This window comes from Panthera tigris, chromosome C1 (genome assembly GCF_018350195.1).
Source record: "Panthera tigris isolate Pti1 chromosome C1, P.tigris_Pti1_mat1.1, whole genome shotgun sequence".
NCBI lineage: Eukaryota > Metazoa > Chordata > Mammalia > Carnivora > Felidae > Panthera > Panthera tigris.
In genome coordinates, this window is record NC_056667.1 from 203,466,376 (window position 1) to 203,490,712 (window position 24,337).

Consider the following 24,337-nt stretch of genomic DNA (forward strand, 5'->3'; position numbering starts at 1 on the left):
CTTTCATTAGCTCCCTCTCCACTGCCAGCTTGGAAGATGGCTTGTGGGTTAACAAAGCATATTTTCTCAGTTTACTGCTGAATGCTTTTGGGGGGGCTGAAGAGTAAAACAAACAAAAAACTTGGTAAGTTTGCCATATTTGCGACAGTTATTTTGAGTCCATTCACCATATGCCAAATGAATTCTACTCATGAAAGTGATTTCCCGGTTACATTTCCTATCGATTCCTGTCCTACGCAGAACCCAATGGAGACAAACACACGGGAACGACAGGTCGACATGATCTGCGGGAGAGAAATGGCTTCAAATGCTCCTCGCGGAGAAAACCAGACAACTGCAAAGTTTAAAACAATAAAAATTATTTTAACGTAATATAGAAACTGCCAAAACCGTGGGTCTGAAAATATTCAGGGCAGGGAAACGGACAGGATCTTGAGAGTCGCTGCTCTTCTGAGCATTTGGTCACGGCCGCCAACTGAAAGAGAGTTTAAGTATCACATCGTTAAAGGAGTCAAGGTATGCATTACTTGCTCATTTAGGTTGTTTTTGTCCTTCCAAGTCTCTAATCCGAAAACAAATGTTGTTACAAGGTAGGTACTGGAAGGTGTCTGTAGCACAATCACATCAAACAACGCATTACACACCCCTCACTTCTGTAGTTTTTTCCAGCCTGCAATTACCTACTAGTTATGCTAGCTGCTGGCCTTCTTCCTATCTGCTATGAACTTTTCTGTATAACTTAACAGATAACACAATGTCAACACCATCATTCCTCTTAATCTGGCTAGCGAATTCTTTTTTGCGCCCCTCGCCGTGGAGTGCGTTAGTTTCTCTATTGCTCTGACCGTTATTTTATCGATAAGGCAACCAGCATCCGATTTCTCGAGTTCTTCATCTAATAGCCAAGGCTGTGCAACTTCTTGTTGTTTCAAGGCAAAGCAGATGGTCAGGTAGCATTCCACATCAGAGAAAATTTTTGAAAAGGAGATTCTTTTCTAAGCTGTAATTTTTACTGAGAAATTGAAGGCCACGCCTTTGTCAGCCCTGTGTGCTAATATTTTACTTCACACATATAACTAACAAGTGTTCTGGGAAGACCCCTTGGTCCAAGTTTTTTGCTTTTTTGTTTTTTTCCTTCTTTTTCACTGGAGATGTTTGTAATTAAATTCTATTACTCTGGAATCTTATTAGTGTCATTATTGAATGCTTTTCTGAAATTGCAGGCATTGTGGATACTCCCTTACGAAGTAGTCCAGATGGTACATTTAAAGGGATGTGCATAATTTACAAAGGGTCATTTAGTGAAGCTTTATTTTAGAGTCCTCAAGGGGCAAGCTCTAATTACAACTATGCCAGCTTTAAAATATTCACTAGTTCCCTTCAGATAAACCCTTGGTGTCCATTTTTTCCCATGTGAAATTTGCGTTTTTCATATATCCTTGTATTTTCCTGGAAATCAAAGTTGAATCGTATGCCACTGTGGATCGGAGCACTAATCACGTAAAAGATAAAGCTCCCGAATATAAATCTATAAATTTAGAGATAAAAATATAGATCTGCTGAGTTGGTCTCTCATGCTACCCCCATTTAGGCGACGTAATTTTGGCCCTTGAAATCCATGACTGTGAGGTTTAACTAGAGTATCACACACATTTGTATCGAGAATCTTGAGTTTCATGTATCATTTCAAGCTCAAGCCTACTCCATCATAGACTGATGCGATCCTTCCTGAATCTCAGTGCAGAGACATATATTTCAGAACATAAAGACTCACGTCTTGATTGGACATATCCCAGTAGGGTCTCTCTCCATAGGACATAACTTCCCACATCACGATTCCATAGCTCCATACATCACTCGCCGATGTGAATTTACGATAGGCAATTGCTTCTGGCGCGGTCCACCGGATAGGAATCTTGCCACCCTGTGAACGTTCGAGCCGTAAGTTATTCCCTAAGTACATCACTGATGTGCCATTTCAGTCCCTGAATGTTCTTACTGTTTGCCAAGCAGGACGACAGCATTCCTGAGATAGCTCTCCCAACAATAATAAGAGACTTGTTTATTTTAACTAGTCTTCTAAGTTGAGACACTTCTCATGTGTTTTCTTTGGTCACAGGGCAGTGAACAAGTAATCTGTTTAATTATTTTTTAAAGAGCCTACCTATTTGAGTCCTGCTTCAGGCGATATTGTAGGAGAAAGGAAATCGCAGGATTTACAACATGCATATGTTATTACGGTATATCAGTGGATGCGTAGCTGACGCTCACTTTGACTTCTTGCTGAATTCTCTCACCCAGCAGCACAATGGCGATAGTTAACATTGCTTCTGGAGTCATGAACTAAGGAAGTTAAATATGAAATTTTCTATCCTCCACACTGCCGTCCTACTTTTATATAGCATGAGAAAGATGCTTAACATGGTTAGAAGATAATACATTACACAGGCTCTTAGAGAAAGACAAGGAGCAGATGCTAATGTCATTACTGACTTTAATGGAGGGAGGGCACCTGCAAACGTGGCAAAGGAATGGACTATTACCCAGAAAAAGTTTAAAATTGGTGCTTGATTTTTTTTTTTTTTCTTTGCCCCAAATGTCTATTGTTTGGTTATTACACTTAGGTGAAAGGTGTTTTTAATCAAGTTTCAAATTGCCTAAGGTTCCATCTGGGGAAATTAATACAACTTAACTTGAGACTCCAGTGGTTCCAGAGAGCATCATTTGAAAGCTTGCTTTACTGAGGCTACTAAACAAGACACTAAACAGTACTAGAAACTACATTGATTCACTGCAGTGTGACTGAAACACTGAAAACCCAGCGTGTTACATTTCTACTTGTTCTATACAGAAGGACGCTTGTGCTGCCTTCCACCTTCCTTAACTAGTTGGCTAAGGTTTAATCTACGTAAATGTATCATTCTCAAAGCCTCCTTTAATCTTCCTCTCCAACTAACTGGTAAAAATACAAGATCTTCAGTATTCACAAAGATGCATTCTTTCTTACATGAATGGACTTAGAATTCAAAAGTCGATATATGTGTAAGATTCAAAGCTGGAGCCACGGCCATAGAACACTACCAGGGAAAAAAAAGAAACCCACCCACCAACCAAACAAACAAAAACAATGCTTAGGATTGTAAATGCAAAGTGGAAAATGTCTGCTTTCCGTTGATTTCAGCAGTGCCCAGCCCTAATGGCCAAACACTTTTAGGATTCTGTTTCTTCCATTAGTATCTTATATTCAGATTGTCCAGCTAAGAGAGGATAGCCATTAACTGTATACTGATAACTCTTAACCGTGCCCTAATCCGGCCTATCTACCAGGAGTAAAACAAAGGCCATTAAAGTTGAAAACTCCTTGCACAGTGTAAATGATTTATAAATGCTGTATACACATCCTCAGACTCAGTGGCCAACCAACTAGAAACACTGCTCTACCTTGTTTAAAATAAGAAGACTTTTTAATAATAGAAAAGAATCAAATGGAAAATCGAAAACAAGAAGGAAGGAAGGAAGGGAGGAAAAGAAGAAAAATTAAGTGTAATAAATACAATAATTACTCAAAGCTCTAGTTTGCAGTTTTTAAAGCAGTCACACATCTTAAGGCGGTTTCAAAATCCCTCTCAGAAATACAGCTTGAAAATGAATGCGTGGATATGAAGAGGCTCTGAAGGATGAGGAAACTTACAAAATCACAAAGGGCTTAAACATCAAAGTGAGAAAAGAGGAACAGTTTCATCAGACTCAAAACCCAGAGGTCGCAAATCCTCCTTACCCTGGTGGTGTAAGCTGCTTCCGGATCATCCTCAAGTACTCGGGACATGCCAAAATCAGACACTTTGCAGACCAAGTTGCTATTTACCAGAATATTCCGGGCAGCCAGATCTCGATGCACGTAGCTCATATCCGATAAATACTTCATCCCGGACCCAATGCCACGAAGCATGCCCACCAGCTGAATGACAGTAAATCTGCCATCATTCTTCTGCATAGGAAAGGAATGAGGAAAAATCTCATTAGCATTAGGCCAAATTAATTTTCACCAAAGCATTTATTATTACTTAGATCTTTTTTGATTTCTGTATCAAGCATGCAGTGAAATGCCACACTATTTCCGGACCTTTCTGACCGAAGTCACTAATTCACTAGTAGAGTGTATCCTAAGAACTGGGTTTGCTTCCTGTGGTAGATGGAAATTATCCAACTGTAATGAATCTACGGCTCACATAGCCCCACAATGCAAGAATAAATCAAATACCACCCTCATTGAACATGGATTATTTAATAGCCTTTAAAAATCACATCATTCTCTATTTCTCCTCTTCTTCCCTTGCCCCATTAAAAAATTCCATGAATACAACTAAACAGAATGGACACAAGGAGTCTGTTAGAGTTTTCTAAATACCGACATTCTTGGGTTTAATATAAAGTAGTCACGTACCCTGAGGAATGCATCCAAGGAGCCATTCTCCATGTACTCTGTTATGATCATTACTGGTTTACCTAGAGTTTTCAGAAAGAAAAACACAAACCCTTGATGAGCACTGCAGTTAATGAGATAAAAATGGGCTGTGCACAATTTTACTGCCAAGACACCTGTCTTGTGCGATCTAATTTAATTAAAACAAGCCAAGCTTATGCCTCAGCTGTGGGGAGCTAGGAATGAAATATTAAAAGGACGGGTAGGTTTAAATTCCATCTGGAAGGTTAACCCTTTGGGTGGCCTGTTGACAAGGTCTTTAACTAAAGTGGCCTCCGGTATCCAGGGAGCACATGAATGGATAATTGCTCTCTCGAGCAAAAGGGGAAGAAGATAAATGGGCCGGCCTGTTTAAAGGCGAAAAAAATCTTTAGGATAATTAATTTATTTTGTCCCCAGAAGAGCCACTTGTGTGATGCCAAAGGAATCAATGGACAGAGAAACTTTTTTACTTATTTAGAGAAACTCCAGTTTCTAAGAGCAGTAACTACGCAGGATACTTCATTACTCAGACACATCTTAAAGCTCAAGCATGCACAATATTAACCCCTCTCCTCCCCACCCCCCCGCCCCAACGCCACCTTACTCAGATCGGGAGATATCTCCTTTCTTTTCCCTTTCCTATCTATAAAAAAAGTTATCCTATTTGGTCTTTTAAGCGGACAACTTCAGCAGCAGCAACAACAGCAACAACAACAAAAAAAAACCAAAAATCAGAGAAGAGCTGCAGGAAATTATTTCAACGGAGACAAGTTAATTCAGCACTAGAATATCCTTGCTTCCCCTTCACCTGTTTGTGTGTGTGTGTGTGTGTGTGTGTGTTTGTTTTTAGCAAAGAGAATAAAATGAATTTAAGGTTTGGGAGAAGTGGGGGGGGACAATACTTTTATTTTACTTTAGTTTTCTTTCTGAGGAACTTAGGAAATAGGAATCATTCTTTAGTTTCTTCATGGCTGGCAATGGACTCAAGATCTGAAACTCCTTCTTTTTAAATAAGTGTTTGTGGGAGGGAATTGGGGTGGGGACGTAAATCCTCAATATTGTACTAAAGGAAAGGTTAAAGCAAAGAGAACATAAAAGATTCCCCGGGAGGAAAATAAAATGCTCGTTTGATAAATCAAAAATATTCACTTTCATTGCTATACTTGTGGACGGTTTGGACTTAGACATTCAGTCAGGGAAAATGGACTGGGGTAGGTCACTGCTGGAAAGTTCCTGTAACCATCCTAACTTAATACCTTTCCCACCCAGAATACACTCTCTTCTGATGTGCGGAGGGGGGAAATGTCTTTATTTCAGAGGCAAAAATTAGGAAGAACAGAAATTTTCAATCTCCTAACAGTCCAAGTTATCATTTTTTAAAATCACTTATTTTTAATGTTTTTACCTTAAAGTTTACTTATTAAACTTATAAGAGAGAGAAGGGAGGAGGGGCAGGGTGAGAGGGAGACAGAGAATCCCAAGCAGGCTCCTCACAGACAGTATAGAGCCTGACGGGAAGCTCAAACTCACCAACCCTGAGATCATGACCTGAGATGAAATTGAGCCATCCAGGAACCCCAATCATTTTTTTTTTTATTGTGTTTTTGGTATCATGTCTAAGCAATCTTTCCGAGGTAAAACTTTTGGATGAGGAAATGATACCATGGAGAGTTTATTTTCAGTGATGAATGAAAGAAATCCGGCAGAAAAAGGGGAAGTCGTGGCTTCGATCAAAGGGTGAGGAAAACCACTTCCGGTCTTTCCCCTCAGCTGGAGGGAGTCGTCTCTGAACACCTTTTCTGTCCTCCCTCAATATAATAAATAGGAAGCTCTTTGCTTTACTTATTTTATAAATTATTAAACAAATGTGTAATAAGTTAATTTTATTAATTTATTCTGACAGAGAGAGAGAAAATACAGAGGGTGTGGGGAGAGGCAGAGAGAGAGACTCCTAGGCAGGCTCGGTGCTTGAGCCCGGTGGGGGACTCGATCCCACAAACCCTGAGGTCATGACCTGAGCCGAAATCAAGAGTCGATGCTTAACCCACTGAGCCACCCAGGTGCCCCGAAGCTCTCTGTCTTAGATTCATTTACCCTCTACATCTGCGGCCACGGACAGACCAAATGCATCCAAGTGAGTGGTAATGAACCCAACTCAATCAAAAGATACTCCGTCAACCAATGAGTGAGATGGACTCTCTTGCATTAACACCTACTTCTACCTCACCAGATCCCTCTGGAGGTGTGGACAAGAGAGTAGAAGCCCCAGAAGAGAGTTGCGGGGGGAGGGGTGGTGGAGGGAATGTATCATCTCCCCATCAGTTTAAAAAGTTCTTCAAGTAACTGCTGGTAATGAATTCACACGCTCCCACATCACCTTTGTGCCCTCGCGCCTCCCTCCTCTGACTGTTGGCAGGTCTTCACGATTTTTCTACATTCCTTCTTCTGTTTATTAAAAGTATCCATTTGTCAGAATCTTTATGAGCGCTCCAAGAGAAATAAAGATGAATGTCTCCGTAAGCAGAGGGGCTTATAAAATGGGGCTCAGCTGGGCTCACGGAGGGAAGGTGGTTCCTCCCCTGAAACAGGCAGGGACGTGGCGGGGGGGGGGGGGGGGGGCGGGTAGGGGGGTGGAGTGGGGGAAGGGGCCAATTCCTCTGGTGGAAATTTTAAATCATTTTCACTCAGTGACAACTGCATTATGCAAATGCATCCAGTCGTTTATAACAGTTACAGCTGTAATAGCTACGGGTTTTAGAGGCGCGGTGGGACTTTAATACAGGGATCCCCTGGTTCTCCTCTCTTCTGCAGAGGTGCTACGAAAATCACTGTCTGCAGCCGGAAAAACACCCCAAGCTGAACAGAGCCTCCTTTTGAGAAACTGGACCCCTGCAGAAGTATTTAAACAGAATGTTACCTTTCAATTAAGGTAGTGAAGGGCTCTGGGCAGCTCCGAAGGCCAACGGGCAACAGAAAAATATCCTGTCTGTAAAACTAATCTTAAAAAGCAAAGAGACGTATTCTGTGCTAATCATAGCCTTCGCCTTAGGTGGGAAATCATATACCCTTGGCACCAAGGTTCCGTTTTTGAGGGATTCTGATGATGGGGAAAGGTGTACTTCTTAAGACATAGCGTTACCATTTAACACTGAGGGAAGTTTTCTGTTGTTTAAATTTGCCAAGCATTATGCTAAACACGGGAAGTCTTTCATCCAAAATAACCTTCTTTGGCAAGTTCTATTTTCATCTCTATTTTGTAGATGAGGAAACTGAAATCTTGAGCAACTAACTGATCACGATCACATGCTTTCCTAGCAGTGGCGTGGACACGGGAGCCTCCAAGTCCGGTGCCCTGAAGCCTTTGCCTCACCTTCCAGATCTTTAGAAATGTGAACGCATGGGCCCCACCCCACCTGAGGAATAAAACCTGCTCCAGGAAACTGTTTGAACACGTTTTCCAGAATTCTGATGGACGTTTAAGCTTGAGGAGGACCTCTGAATGAAGGCACACTTTCTCTCACTTTTTAGGAACCTCCTTATTGTCTCTTCTTAAAAGATGATGTGCTCTTGAGTCTTACTTTCTGCTCTACCCCAGAGCTAATGGCCAAAGTTTCACTCTTTTAACCTACTCTTCTCTCCCCACGGCTCCCTTTTACCCACTCTGCACGTGTTCACTGAGGGTGCTTCTCACAGGCACCTTGAATCAAGTGAGAGGAACCTTGGCCTTCCTGGAGACACGGCCCCGGGGCTTATAAGATCTTTGCTGTGTAATGAAATAGGAGGTACTGCGGCTCCTAGAACAGAGCCACCCTTCAGTAGTAACCGCTTCAGCTCACTGTCCATGTGGTGCCTTAAAAATGGGTCTCAGCCAGCCTTACAGATGTATTCAGGGTTTGCTTCCCAAAACGCATCTGTTGCGCTGGGTCGTATTTTAACTGAAGCGTGGTTCGCAGGCTCCGCGAATGCTAATGGGCTAAAAAAGGAAGGTTCAACCAGGTGTTGCTGTAAATAGACTTCCAAGATTCCACTCCCTGCATCTGGGACTGAAGGTTCGAGCACGAGGCGTGGCGAGCTTTTGTTGTGTTCCATACGAAAAGTACTTACATTTTATTTTGCTTACCATCTGCTTGCGCCTACCCTGTGACAATCAGTTTGGTCTAGCAAAGGTTTGAAAGATGGCGAGGCAGACCAAAAATCTGCAATATTAATTTCCCTACAATCTCACACAAGCTGCCTTGGAAATAGGGCATCAGCCTAAACCATAGACCCATTGAGAGCTGACTGCAAGATTAATGACTTGTCCTGCACTGATTTCCTCCCATTAGCAATCAGTGGGTCTGCTCCATCTGTCATTTCCCTGGAAAGAAAATGTGCGTTTAATTTGCCAGGAGCTTCTAACTTGGCTTTGTAAAAGGAGCGCCCCACGTACATTTGGTGACAACGCCTTCCAAGTGAATTATATTCGGGTGGTCAAACTGTCCCATGATGCTGGCCTCACTCAGGAAGTCTCTCCTCTGTTTATCTGTATAACCAGCTTTCAGGGTCTTGATGGCCACACAGATCTCTCTCTTGCCAGGCACTTTGAGACGCCCACTGCATACTTCACCAAATTCACCTTTGGGAGAGAAAACGAATCAACGATGGGCCAGAAACACATTCAAGATGAAAGTAAGAGCTAACATTTGTTGCGTGCTACTTACATGCCAGGCACTCTAATGTTTTACATAGATCAAGGGAATTTCACGTACACAGCTATTTACATACATACCTGTACGCGCGATATGTTCGTACACGTTTGTATAACCCGCATAGGTGTATTTAATATCCACAAAGAAAATAGGCTTGCTCATTAGAGAGACACTCAAACACCTACCAACTCCTATGACTTTTTCAATCTTAATGCAGGATGCGTCGATTTCTTTGGCAAATTCTCGAACTGCTTGGTTGGGATCTTCATAGGTAAAGGGGTCCACGTAAGTTCTAACACCTAAGTAAGAAACACGTGACAGGCTGGCAGAATACTTCTCAGAAACCGCTAACGAATTTAAGTTGTCCGCGTCTAAAAATATTTCGCAGAGGAAGTTTTCTTAGCATGACAAACATACTTAGCAATAGACATACAGAGATGTTTAAACTCTTGCTCTGGTTTTCATTAGTGGGTAAACAAAGAATTGTTAGCTACTTAAGAGGCCACAGCTCTACTGACTTCCTGGAATGTCTTCACCCTTCAAGGAGGAAATTTTAAAAACAACCCATCCCATGGAGGAAAAGAGAGTCTCTACAAGAAAATTTGGAATGTGTTAGCTGAATACCTTTGTGCAAATCGGTTGCTCGTGTCCCACCCACCATCTGCAGCTACATTTGCTCAGGGAAGATAATGGGAACTTCCTTTCTTAATCGGCCATATTTACACGGTGCCCGATATCTGGACCAATTAAGCACGTGACCGATAATTAACAAAGGAAGATGAAAGCTAGGTTAAAACAGACAAGAGGGACAATGCTAGCCAGCTGACTGGAGAATATACACTCTGTACTGGGCTTCCACATTTATTCTGCTTTGGGAAGAAGGTGTTATAAGTAAAGACACTGAAGGTCATCCGAAAGCTGCAGTTGGAGAAAACGTTATAGCCTAGTTGTGAATGGTTAGAATATCAGGAAGTGTCATTCAGCCAAACCCCACAGACAACTCGCAGCCGAAATTCAGGGCTGCTGGGGCAAGAAGCATCAGTAATTACTGGGACCTCTCCTTTCCCTGCCAGAGCTCCTAGGGCTTTGGGGCACAGAAAGGGTGTAGGGCACTGGTTGGCCTAATCTCCTTGATTTTCCAGAACTATCAGTCTTGTCCTCATCATCTCATTTAAATTAAAAAAAAAAAAAAAGTCATGTTTGTTTTTAAAAATATATATACCACATGCAAATTTTAAAAAATATGGTTTTAGAAAGAAAATAAGGTGACTAAATGGAAGGTTGTCAGACATTCCATAGCCTTTATTGCTTTATATGCTGTAGCCAAGAAAATCTTTCTCAAGATGATTCTTCCTACCCCTAGTTTGTCTCTTCTTTCCACCTCCCTGTGCTGCTGTCCAATAGGGCACTTATTAGCCACACCTTGCTATTTACATGTAAATCACTTAAAATCAAAGAAATTAAAAATGTGCTTCCTCATTCACATTTGCTACTTTTCAAGTATTCAATAGTGCACGTGGCTACTGGCTAATGCGTTGGACAGGGCAGGTAGAGGACAACGCCATCATCTCAAAACGTTCTATTGGATCTTAGGAATCTTCTACCTCGTCAAGTCATTCTAGGGCCAGTTCTCTGAATTTATTCTTCCACCCCCGAATAAGCAGAACCCACTAAAGAGATATTAGTAGTCCTGAATGCCACAGCACATATTGTTGGGGGTAGAGCGATTACTGTTCGTTCCTTGTTCTTTTCCTCTCCAAAAACTGTATCTTACAAAGATGAGAAAAATTGTCACCTGTTAAGCCTTGTCACCCAGCTACACAAATGACCAGCAAGACCGATACTTTTTCAGGGTAGACAGTAAAATAAGGAATAAGAAGAATCGAAAGGAAATTTCCCCAACCCCCATCTTTAACCTCACTCGAAACAATCCCAAATCACTTATTTCAGGGGAAAATAACTACGTTACTTAGATAATTCTATGAAAGAACAATAATACTGATAGCCACATGAATTTAATGCAGGCATTTCTAAACTGAAAACACGAGACAGAGTCTAAAAATAAAATGTATTCTTAATCCAATTTTTGTACCTTGATTCAAATGTTTCTCTTCATCTGCTTCTTGTTTAGCTTTACTGTATTTACTCCGTCTATTAAAAATAAAAAAAAACACACACACCAATATTTTCAAAAGTAGTAAGCCACAAGATAAGTTCTTTGCTACCATACTATATATAAGTCAGGCAGATAAAAATGCTGTGCACATTTCACAGGCAAGTAAACCGAGGTTTATGGAAAGTTTGCTGGTGAATAATGGTTTCAAACACAATCAGAACTGATTGTGTCTCTGTCTTTTTTTTTGAGAGAGAGAGAGAAATCATTAGTGGGGGAGGGGAGAGAGACAATCTTAAGCTGAGGGCCGTGGAGCCCTCAGCAGAACTTGATGTCACCAATGTGAGATCATGACCTGAACCAAAATCAAGAGCTGGACGTTTAACCAACTGCACTAAGCAGGTGTCCCCAGAGTCTCTGCTCTTACCCACAATGTTAGAAACTAAGGTGATAAAACAAATATTTTATAATATAATTTCAAATCTCCAGAATCAGTTTCTCTTATTGAAGATAGATGATAAGTTTATTGGCTAGTTTTCCCATACATATTCCAAAGTAAAATAAGTTTCCATGGGTGAATTATGGACAAATCAAATGGCGATAGTGTTCAGTATGTGAGAAGTAATAGTAAGTCCTGTTGCTACAACCACAAAAACCACTACCAGAAAAAAAACTCATTATCATATTATATGATATTCTTAAAACAATAGTTTTGTGGTTATTGACAAAAACCTCATTATCATATTATATGATATTCTTAAAACAATACTTTTGTGGTTATTGGTTTCAGCTGCTGCTTACAAACTCCTAAATTATTAATGAAAATTTAAAAGGTAAATATTTGCGCTTTCTACTTGATCACGTTCCTTAAGAGTTTGTAGGAAACTTGAAAGAGTAAAAACGAGAAGTTTCCATTTGTAGCCGAAATCTCTTTCCAAAATAATGGCGTACGGTCTCACAGTTGGTATTCTGCTCTAAATGTCCTAAAGAAATGAGCTTTGGGTGTTACAAAAGTCTTGGGAGTCAGAAATCTTGAATACGTATAAATCTTAAATCAATAATTTTGATACGTTATATATGCATGCATGTGTGTATATATATATGTGTGTGTGTGTATATCGCTGAAATGAATCAAAAGCTCAACTCAGTTGGTACAACGGATTTCTAAAGTTTGGGGGACGATGAGGTCAAATAAGTGAATAAGATGTGTGCATTTGTGTTTCTGTCCCAAATGTAAAGTACACTGGAGTTCACTGGAGTTTATAATCATCTCCTAGTTTCTAGGACCTTTACAGACAAGGTAAGTCCAGATTTCTTACAGTGAGGAAACTGAGGCCATAAAGCATCTCGGCAGTGTGGTCCTATCAGAGTCTGGACCCCTGAACCCCTGAACTTTGAGCAAGTAGAGAAGGGTGGGATGATCGTGTAAAAGAGAGAACAGCAGAGAACCTAACGGGGCCGAACTGGACAACCGGAGATGCAGTCCCATCACGGTCCCCCATCAGCTCCTGATTGTCCTTGGTGCAGGATCCAGCTCTGCGATCGGGCCCTCAGGGCCTGCAGATGTCTCTCTGTGCGTTGTCATTTCCCTGCAAGTAATACCACCTTCCACTTGTACACCGCATTTCACTTTTCAGAGTGTTCCGGACACATTATCATCCCCTCCCCTAACTGTTTACAAAGCAGGAAGCAGCTTGGTAAACAGAGACCTCAGTCACTAGAGTTAACTGCCAAGCATGTAGAATTCTTGCATTTTTACTTTGCTTTCAACTTTTTAAAGAGCCATCGTGTCTATTATTGAATCCTATCTTCACGACAACCCCAGGGAAGTAGGCAGCCAGACAGACATGCTCAGTTCCACAGCACATGGGGCAAGTGATTCACCCACGACCCTCTTAGCAAGGACAGGAGTGCGTCTCCCCTGATCCGCTCACTATTTCACATGCCCCTCGTAGTGGAGATGAAGTTATATCAAGATATCTGATGAGAGTTATTGTAAGTAATACTGTATTTTATATCAGTATATCCACTTAAGTTGGATTCCACTGCTTTGAAAAGCCATTGCTTCATCAAGGAAACACAACACGTCGAAATGTCCCGAAACCAAGCGTCTGGATGGGAGATGTAGTCCCCTCGGCCCCTCCCCACCCCTTTCCCCTTTTAAAGGAAATAGAAGTGTTAGGTCAGGGACTATGAAAACAAGATTTTATGTCAGGGAAACGCGTGGCGAGGTCCCAGGGGTGTGATAGGGTCCTGCCAGTCTGTGCGATTGTATCTTATCAGCGTCCCTAAAAGCATGATCTAAAATTACAAGTATATCTCTCGAACCACTTAAGATTTCCAATACTGATTTGAATGTCTTTCCTTTAAAGAAGCAAAACAATGCATAGAGCAGAGGAGAGCTTTGGTACCAACTTCAAATGGCCAGCGAGTCGGTCAAAAAGACCCTGAAATATCCCAATAGAAACAACGGCCTCCAGCTGTCCAGGAGTGCAGTTATCTGTTTTACATCAAGCACCTCCATTAAATATGTGCAAAGCCAGAGGAAATGCAAAATGGCAGGGGTCATTAATTATAAGGTGGCCACGCCCACCCCCTCCTCAGACTTCTAAACATAGAAGGAGGAAGTAAATTAGAGGGGAAAGTGTAGTCTTAAAGAAACTTCTTGACTTGCAGTGTTCCTTGGAGGAGAGAACCCCCGAGGAGTCCAGAAAATGCTGGGAAAGAAACACAAGAAATTACTGTTCAAAGACGAATGGTAGCCTGATTAGCTTTTCCATGATACACTGGAAACGGAAATGCCCAAGTCAGGATCCATCTTTGTCACCTGATGACTCTTCTTCCTTGGCTCAGGGTTGGACAAAGTGTACGTTAGTGTTCCAGGAAAGCCCGCTGAAGTTGGGTTGGCCAGGCTGGAGGAAACCACACAGCCTAAAGAAGTGCTAACTCTAAACTGACATCCAAGGCCGATCACCTGAATGGCAGAAGGAATCCTTTGTTGCTGAAGATTTTCTAATTCCTGGGATTTGGGCAATCTGATTGTAACAGGGTGGGGTGGGGGGGGGGGGAGGGGTTTTAGTGAATGCTCCAGAAGGAAGCCGGGACCTTTCATCTGCAGGAGGGAGAGGAAAGCCTCCCCTTCAGGTGGAGCTGGGAGGCAGAGCTGAGCCCTCCCCAGCCCTCTGTCAAAAGGGGGGCGGAATCAGGGTATTAGCAGGCATTGTTGAGGAACAGCGTGAGCCCCAAGCACTGCCCTCCCAACCAATGTGTCCTTCTGGCACCTTGACTATTCAATAAAACAAACAAAACCTTGGAGGGGGAGCGTGGCAGGGGCCCAGCACAGGAAAACCCTGCTTTTATTAAAATACTAACTTCCCTGATCAAGTGGATGGATTTGATTGATGTGGTTCACTGTTCCAAAACTAATTAGTAAAAGGTAACTAATTTATTCAGCTAAAGTGCAGATTAAAGAAGATAAAGCAATGTAATAACCAGCACGGCTCCAGGAGGACCCTTTGCAGCATTTAATGGCATCACCCATGAAGATTCATAGAGGCCATCCTTCTTTTTCCCCTTCCTTAAGCTGTCATTGTTCTTGCACCAAATGATGTCTAAATGTTCTTCATGAGCAACATTTTGAAATGGTTGGAATTGAACCGTACAATTGCACGCAAGTTGTTTAGAAATGTTCCCAGAGTACCATCTGCCCCTTCATTGTATGAATTTACATGACTCCATCAGAGCCAATTGAGGCTAACATTTGAGTGCATTCATTCTTATGTGATCATAATATTCCAATTAGGACACCAGGCAAGATAGATACAGACGGAATGGGAACTGGCTCAGCATTACGCGAACAGTTAGCTCCAAAGTGGAAAATCGTAGCTTTCATTCGAAGACAAAATCAACGTGCCAAGTCTGACTTTACGGTGTGCGTTAGGCGTGCACATTAATTCACAGACTGCGACTGCTCCCATCAGCCCTGAGACTCCTGAAATCGGGGTCCGCTCGGACCGTCCGCGTGGGCTTTTGACGTGGGTCAGTTTTTTTCAGTTCAGAGGACATGAAAATAATCTATGCCAGTATTGGAAGCCAGGGAAGATGGATTCCTGTCCTGATCAGGCGACTAAGTAGCTGTGGGACCTTGGTTTAGTTAATTGTTTAACCTCCTCGCCAGGCCTCGAGATCCTAATACAGAAGATGCCAGTGTTAGAATTAAGTAGTTTCCTGTACCAGAGCCATGGGTATGTATGTTTTCAGAAATCTTGCTGCAACCACCTCATTTATTTTCTTAAAATCAATTCACTTGTTTTTTTCTTTAATTCTATTAAAAAGGGGACAGTCAGTATACCCCAATATGAATGGACATAACAATAACCCAGTAGAACCAGCCATCATTAGAAAGTCAGTATAAAAACCTCCATGCCTGGTTATCAGGCAATACTTGCCTCTGATCACCAAAAGAGAAAGGAAAGACTCATCTTGTATTCTAGTCTCTTCTTAGAAGTTTTTTCTTGAATAATCAAATATTATTTGGGGGAAGGGCACACTGGCCTAAAGCAACCCAGATTAATAGTATTTGGGATAACCTGATGAAATCACCAATAAAGGAGCAGGGATCAGAGAAGCGTAACACATTCCATCATCAGTCCCGGAGGTTATGACCTTCTCGCTGCATTTTATGATGTCATTGTTAACAGTCCCTTCAAAAATCACTTTAGCTAGCGATAAAGTGGTTCCACTGCGGAGACCACAAATAAATACCTGCAGCAGTATGGGGACACGGTGTCATGCTTCTGAGAGAACGCACACGCGTGGTTTGGGATAAACTTTCTAGGGACAGCATCGCATAGATACAAGGCGAACAGCACGTAAACGGCCCCGCAGCAAGGACAGCGTGTGCCCACAAAGCTGACACAGTCTTCTAATTACAACTCAAGGGCCGAAGGGTACACGGACCGTAGACGCTTCTAAAAAAATGTAAGGTAATTAGCTTAAGATCACGTGGGTGGTAAAAACATACAATACGTCTTAAGCCAACATACTCGGCGTATCATTTCAAATACGTAAAGTTTATAAATGTGGGAGTTTGATGCTTTCCCTGAGCTCCCTGAATGGTTTATACACGCAAGTTGGCCGAAAGGAAAAAGGGGATCTTCTCATTGAGAAAGAAATGGAGATTACCCTGGCTCGCCTACAGCTCAGGCTTCTCAGTAGAAAGGAAATATAGTAAATGAAACAATTGCTATCAAGAAAAAAAAAAATTCTAGCAAGATACCAGCTGTGAGCCTGAGGCCGTTTCCTCTTTCCTCAATGACAAATTAGCACCAGACAGATTTTTCTTTGAGGTGATCAGAAGGGCTGAAACTTTTCTTGCTGTGTGGGTCCCTGCCCTCTACTTCTTAAAAAAAAAATCTCACATGGCATCATGTGGGCCTCCGTTGGAGGGGGATCACCTTAAAAGGGGGTCTCTCTGTCTCTGGCACTGACTCCGCCATCAACATTCTGTGGCTCTAAAACGTTAAGCAGCAGCCCTATCATTTCCCAGCCAGGATATTCCATGGGTTGGTTTCCAGACTGGTCGGCGAGATCATTTGGGGGTGCCGCTTACCACCTTTCGCACTGAAAGCACGGACCAGACTTCTGTCCGCACTACCCGTCTCCTCCCTCTTCACCTGTTCTTGTCGCACTGAAACATCTGTACTGCGGCGTGACAGAACACACAGCTTGCGTGCGGAGGACAAGCAGCTGAGTGTGCATCAGCGGGTGCAAAGCCTGTCAGCTACCTGGCTCCAGGCGGCTTTCCCGTGACAGCTTTATGGCCGACACTAAAGAAGAATCAATAGGAGGGCAAGGGGTTGACATTTCATTTTCTAAAAAGTGATCCATTGAGGACCAATCACCAAGCAGTGTTTATCAGCCTTGGGAAGTGACATTTTTTTTTTAATGGGGGAGAAGGGACAAGAATCATCGCTGGGTAACTCGACAGGTTCAATTCTCGAAGGTGGGGACTCATAATTGGAAATCCGATGCATCCTCCTATCCATTCTGTCCTAAAGAATAAAGTGATCAATAAAGGCAGCACGGAAATCAAGTCATCAAGTTTGCGATTCTATGTTCTATAGCTCCAAGCTTTTAATAAGCCTGTCTTCCTGCATGACATTTTCATGCGCTTTTCCTTTCTTTTCGTCAAAGCAGAACATCCGGAAGAAACTTAAGATGGGGTGACTTCTTCCTAAATATTCCCGTTGCATTGGTATCGTTAAGGTAACTTGAAAAGACAAAGGTAACGCTAAAGAAACACTGGTCGCATAGACGAAGGCTCCCATCAACATCAAAGAGGAGGTTGAGACACAAGACGAGACCCACTTTCTGCAAACGAGTATCCTCTCAGATGGTTCCGAGCATCACATGGTGCTGAATTTTAGCCAAATGTTATTTTGAGGTGGAGGAAATTAAGAATTTTTTTCGTAGTTTGAGACTTTTAAATGTCTTTCCTTTCTGCTAAAAATTATTGCGATGCACCGTCAAATTTTCAGAGGCGGAAATGTGTGATAATGAAAGCAAGAGCCCATGTGATTTTCATAACCCCCCCCATCCCACCATCAGAAATGGATATAGACTATTGCACACAGTTGCCCGTGTGTTTGTGTGCCCGCCACGTGGACATACGCAAGACCCAAAGGCAATGGACAAGCAAGAGGTTCATCCTGATTGACTTCCACAATCAAATGCCAGGAAAGGTAAGTCCATCTGGAATTCAAATTCTGGGGGCACCCGGGTGGCTCAGTCGGTTGAGCGTCCGACTTTGGCTCAGGTCATGATCGCGCGGTCTGTGAGTTAGAGCCCCGCGTTGGACTGGCTGCTGCCCAGTGCAGAGCCTGCTTCAGATCCCCCTTCCCCTGCTTGCATGCTCTCTCTCTCTCAAAAATAAACATTTTTTTAAAAAATCTTAAAGAAAAAAAGTCAAATTCTGTTTAGGCCAAATTGAAGTTTCCAAAGACTGAGATATAGCAATATATGGGTGCGACAGGCACGTCTATGTATGTTTCATGTGTGTAACAGAGCAAAAGGAATAAGTGGTTCGTGGTTCTTCGGGATGGAACTCACGGCTCTAATCAAACATGCTGCTATGGACTTTGCACCGAAAAGAACAAACACAATGACAAATGTAGGTGGTGCCTGCTCACGATGAGTTCTTGTTCCATACTGTAGGAGAGTGACCGTGATTCATTTCTACAATACCGGACATTCGGGACAGTGGGAGAGGAGGCATGATATTAATAAATACATGTGACAACTGAGACCATCCGGGCAAATTAGGATATACAGTCATCACCCTAATTATAAAGTATCACAAAGTGAGGAAAAAGCACCATGGCTTGCTCAGGCCAGTGGCAACGGCCAGAGGCATTGTCGTGATATCACCGGGTTAGTTCACCAACAGCAGAGGCAGAGAGAGACAGGATACAACAGACCCTAGCCAGGGAGCCGAGCATGGCTGCTGGGTAAGCCAACAGTGGGTCTCCTATGAAGGCAACGCAATGATCCTAGACCAGTACCGCGCCTTTCTGAGATCATTTTCCTCTTCTATTACATGAAAGCGGTTATGTTTAAGATGATCGTTTTTGACATCCCCAGGTTCTGCTTTTTTTTTTTTTTTTAATTTTTTAAATTTGTTTTGCCAAAAGCTCCACCTTGTGAAATAGTGGACAGCATAGGGGAGTGAAGGTTGGAGAAGCCTAGAAGTGGGCACATATTGGAGCTAAGTGGCCGTCCCTACCCCTCCCCCCCCACCCACATCCCTCGAGAGCCTCTGGGGAGCGCAATAATCAAAAACATCGGCTGCCTGGTCATTTTCATTTCTCCCTCTCTTTTCTAGATTGTTTTTCAAGTATCTAGTTTGTAGACTTTCACAGAAGAATAAGTAATCTGCTGTTTCAGATTCATCTCCAAAAACAGTGCGATGCCCACAGCATGCTTAACGGTTCTCCTTGTTGATGGCCTTTCCTGAAAGAAGATTGAGCGCGGAGCCCAATTATTTGCTTTGGTTGCAATCATTATTCACCGAACTCACGTTGAAGCACCTACTGTGTGCTGACTTCTCTACTTTACCCATCAAAATTCTGTCAGTGACTCTTATGGGCAGATCTTCTAAGATCCTTTAGCCCTACTTTATAAAAGGGGAAAAAAAGACGGAAAGAGTTTAAGTAATAGAGCTGACCAATGGTAGGGCTCAAATTTTGGACCCACGTTTTATACGGCTTCTTTTTTGCCTTTGGCAGTAAGTCCGAGCTTAAGAGAGGTATAAATGTAACACCTTACAGCTCAGAGTATCTAGAAATCTCTCATTGGCTTGCTTCTCGGCTGGGTTTCCAGGAATTAGCTGGGTCTTTCCAGGACTCTCAGCTGCCACCAGTCACAGCCAACAGCTCCAGCAGGGACGTGGGGAGATCAAAGCCAAGAGCAAGGAGCTGGCCACCGCACATGCCCTGTTTATGATGTTAATCAAAAGCCTCGGCTTTGTGGGGAGGAGACAAAAAGCTCCCTCATAAAAACCCGAGATGGGGGGTGGGGTGGGCAGTGAGTGGCTTAAGTGCTTACCTCCTGCTGATGACAAAAGCCGCAATGAGAATGACCACCAGCACCACACTGCCTGAGACGGAGACCAGGAGGACTGTGGAGTTAGCCCCATCTCCGATGATCCGGGAGGGCACTGGCAAAGACAGTGACACAACAATCACCTCTGGGAAGGTCCGAGGAGCTAGAACGTCTGTCTGCCTGGGGCACGAGTTCCAAAGTGCTGAAGCCATGTGGACCGCTCAGAGCCTCTCTTGCCCTTCGGTAAGTGCTTACACAATGGGATTTCTAAGGGAGCTTTAATGGGATGAAGACGTTCTCTGTATAACTGCATGAAGAACTTCAACCAGAAGATTCTTCTTAAATTCCCTGGTAAACATTACCGCCCGTTGTTTTTTCTTCTTTCCGTTTCTAGTTTCAGCCCTAACGCTTATTTAATGATCTGATGCGTTCCTTAGTGAGAAGCACACTTGGAAATTTCAAAAACGACAAGCAGTTTTGAATACTTACCCAGCCCTCACCCCAAATCTATCAAAACCCTGCTTACTATTGCCCAGCTCACAAGCCACGTCCTCTTTGAAGCCTTCCAGGAATATCCCCCCAAAATGTCAAACCCCTTCAGATTCAATTCTAGAGTACTTCCTCTTCTGTTTTTATATTCATATTTTATTTCACAACTTGTGAATAAAATTACTTTCGAGAACTGACGTTGAAAATTCTTCTCTACCGTCTCCTTCTCAAGTAAGCTCAACTTTGGTTGGTTAATTACATAGGGGGAGCCATCTTATGGAAACTGCTTATTCATCGGGCATGTCCTTTGTTAACATTTTCCATTCAATCAATTAGTTGGTCCAACTCACAATGTTGAAAGATTTGATATATTGGTCCAAAGAGGCTTTTAAAAAAAACCGACCTGACTTGGTTAAAACAGATTCCCAGAAAGAAATAAAAGGGGTGGGGGGAAAGGGCCCCTTCTTTACTCTTCCCAGGGAGAAAACTTCCTATCTTAATGTAAGAGAGCTATGCAAGGCTCAATCGGTCTACTTAGCAGCCCCCTCTTTCATCATTTATAGAAGACTCAAAATAAAAAAATAAAAAAATAAAGAAGAAGAAGAGAACATTTTCAATCATACAAAAACACAGGTTAGATAATACGAAAAATGCTCTTTTCTAAATAGCATGGGATTTTCCAAGTTACAGACATCTTATTTCCACGCAGTGTTCGTTGCAACAGAATGTGTGCCTGACCAAAAATGAGGTACAGCTCCTTGGATTTCACTGTAGTGTGATTTCACCTAGACTGTAAAAAAGGGCCTCAGCAGCTGATACCTGTGTTGGTCGTGACCTCTAGGGGCTCACTGAAGTCTCCATAGCCGGCTGCTGTCCTGGCTCGCACATGGAACACGTAGGAAGTAAGAGGATTCAGGCCTTTGATATCCGTGTTTCTGGCAGCCGTCCGGACGATCCGGTAGCTTCGCTCATTCTGATCCTGCATCATGGGGACGATAAAATTGGGGAAGGTGCTAAATAAATCCATCACCTATTCTAGGCCCAATTTAAAAATTTTTTTTTTTCTCAACGTTTTTTATTTATTTTTGGGACAGAGAGAGACAGAGCATGAACGGGGGAGGGGCAGAGAGAGAGGGAGACACAGAATCGGAAACAGGCTCCAGGCTCCGAGCCGTCAGCCCAGAGCCCGACGCGGGGCTCGAACTCACGGACCGCGAGATCGTGACCTGGCTGAAGTCGGACGCTTAACCGACTGCGCCACCCAGGCGCCCCTCTAGGCCCAATTTTAAAGGAACCAGGCCAGGGCACTCAGAAGTTGAAAGTAGAGATTGATAAACTCTCTAAACCTTATATTCTCTTTGATGTGGGAAGTACCACTGTTACATGTTGGATGTGGAAAGACACGTGGAGTTCAGGTATGATCACCATTGACGCTGACCATATCCAGACCTTTACTTATAATCTTTTTTGAAAAGAACATCAGACGATGGTTGGTGGCTTTTCTCACTCCACAGTTGACAATTTAAGAGCAATAGCTGTAAGAAGTTCTCTTGTCTTTTTCTATTTTCTGTCTAGAAAATGTCAAAAATGTTGTAATCTGGTTTCAGTGAAAAATAAATCCTGTCCCTTTTCTGCTTTTAATAAGGAAGCCAATAAGTGATTATCTTTAAAAAGAAAGAGAAGTCAATTGTTCATTTTCTAGACAATCGTGAATGCAAATAGCTCTCTTCAGAATCCTGTCCTTTATGAGAGACAAGTTATTTGTAAAAATAATGTCTTTCTATAACTTTAAGAGGCTGAAAAATGTAATTTTCCTTCCCCGATTTTCTATTAAAAGTCATCAAAACCCACACCTTGATTCTGAATAGCAGTGATCTACTTAAACAGATCATTATTTCGACTTTTATGAGTCACTCTCACTGATAGAAGGCTTATATATAAGAACTTCTTCGCTATCTTGATTCCCATTACTCGAAAGAAAAAAAAAATGGTTATATTAGAACACAATGTATTTTTCCTATTTTTCAAGATAACGGATTTAATATATAAAATTCATAATTGGATTCGATTGGGGAACAAAATGCATTTGGTCTTGAAATTCACTGGTACTCAGCATTTACAACTGGCTAAAAACTAGAGAGACAAAGGAAGAAAGGAGGGAAGGGAGAAAGGGAGGGAGGGAGGGAGGGAGGGAAGGAACAGAAAGAAGGAAGGAAGGAAGCTTGCTCATCCAAGTAATACCTTCTCGTAATACTTGACTTCATACTCCAAGATCACCCCGTTGGGTCTATCTGGTTCCAGCCAAGCCAGAGCAACACTGTACCTTGTAACTTCTTTAGCCTGGACCAAAGCAATGGACGATGGTGCTATTGGGAAAACAAACAAACAAACAAGCGAAAACAAGAGACTTCTTGCTTTAACGGGGAAGAAAATGGCGGTCTCAATCAATAATTTCATTCTACTTAAGAAGAGTGTCAAGGATTGTCTTGTCGTCCCCCCCCCCCCGCCGCCGTCCCCATTTCACTCCTTCCCAGGACAAAGGCGTACCAGTCGTATGGTTCTCTTCAATACTGTGGCATATGGTTTGTCTTAGAAAGATAACCTCTGAAGTAAGAGGCTGGTCGGTCCACAGGCCTGTGGCGTCACCTCCACAGAGCTTGCAGCCACGTCTCACAAAAGGCTGGAGGTACAGAGAACGCCTCCTGCTTCTTTATTTTGGCAAGCCGGGAAAGGCACTGGAAGAGCTCCTCTTGAGCTGAGTAAAACTGCACCTCATCCCACCTCCAGAGTCATCTTACAGATCTTTAATTTTATACCAGCAGGAGAATTTGCAACTCTTCCCGGAGTACTGTAGGACATGCAAAGAATCTATATCCTTTCCAACATAGATAAAAGTACTGCTCCATTGTAGCTACGTTTGCAGTGTGGCACGATGATGCAAATTATGATGAACCCAAATAAAGCGACGATGTTCTCTCTGCACACGTGTGACGTTTTGCAGCTATTTTTACAGAAGCTGAGATCTTGCTTTTGCCTGCTGAGTAGCCAACTTTCTTCATTCCCCGAAAACAGACACAAAAACGGTCCTCTACCGGGTGTGTTGTCGGGGGGTGGGGGGTGGGTATTTTGAGATCTTTAAAACCAGGCTGCCCTCTTCTTCCTTGTGACGGTCACCTCTCCAGCCCGCTGTTGTCGAGCTCTGCTGTGACTGACAACGACACAAATGTGCCATTACAGGGAGAAGAGGGGCATTCATGAAATCTGCAATCTTACCTAACAAAGCTGGTCTGTACAACCAGAGATTGGGGGGGGGGTCTTCCCAAATTGAATGCATATTCTTGTTTGTTACCAAATCGGGAGAAAACGCGAAAACAGACATCAAACAATGGCCCCTGGGGAACAACATCATAGTGTCCTGCTCTTTCCCAGCACACACACGACTGCCAAACCCTAACTCAGAGGAAACAAGAGAACAAGTGAAAATAAATTGTCACTAAAAATGAACTGGGGCTAACTTCAAACAAACACGCTTGACCATATCTGACAGGTATCTTGATGGAAAGGAAAGCAACCAGAGATGCCATCATCCCACAAGGGAACCTTCCAGCTCAAGTTAATCCAGCAGGGAGCACCTCTCCGGAGGCCTGGATTGGGCAGCCTGGCATCTCCCCTAGGGGTGCTTCAAGAGGGCGCGTGCACATCCCCACGCGCGCGGGCACACGCACCCACCCTGCCCTATTTCTCTCTCCCTCTCCTTCTCCCCCGAAGCTATTCCAGACTGAATCTCAGGCACAAACACAAGTGAGAGATACAGTGGATACACATGTCCTCCATCAAAGGCAACCCCAAGGTTAGTAACAATACCCAAGTGGATGAACAGAGAGCTGTGTGCCGCAGCCATATGGAAGCCACTGAACATCTGAAGAAAATGAAAACCGGAAATGTGCTCATTAGCGGCATTAGGCTTCCCTCCCCCAACAC

The 24,337-nt window shown here is 42.9% G+C and overlaps 1 protein-coding gene across 7 annotated transcripts in view; it reads right to left on the reverse strand.

Moving 5' to 3' along the window:
• EPHA4 (EPH receptor A4) overlaps positions 1–24,337 on the reverse strand; it is a 149,572-nt gene that overhangs the window by 12,456 nt on the left and 112,779 nt on the right. For all 7 annotated transcript variants that reach the window (XM_042995412.1, XM_042995414.1, XM_042995416.1 and 4 more), the window contains 9 exons: positions 22,598–22,722; positions 21,176–21,335; positions 19,871–19,982; positions 11,246–11,304; positions 9,339–9,452; positions 8,895–9,080; positions 4,445–4,506; positions 3,779–3,988; positions 1,775–1,924 (listed from right to left, as the gene is read on the reverse strand). In XM_042995412.1, the coding sequence (XP_042851346.1) occupies positions 1,775–1,924; positions 3,779–3,988; positions 4,445–4,506; positions 8,895–9,080; positions 9,339–9,452; positions 11,246–11,304; positions 19,871–19,982; positions 21,176–21,335; positions 22,598–22,722 (1,178 nt within the window). The remainder of the gene's footprint in view (positions 1–1,774; positions 1,925–3,778; positions 3,989–4,444; positions 4,507–8,894; positions 9,081–9,338; positions 9,453–11,245; positions 11,305–19,870; positions 19,983–21,175; positions 21,336–22,597; positions 22,723–24,337) is intronic.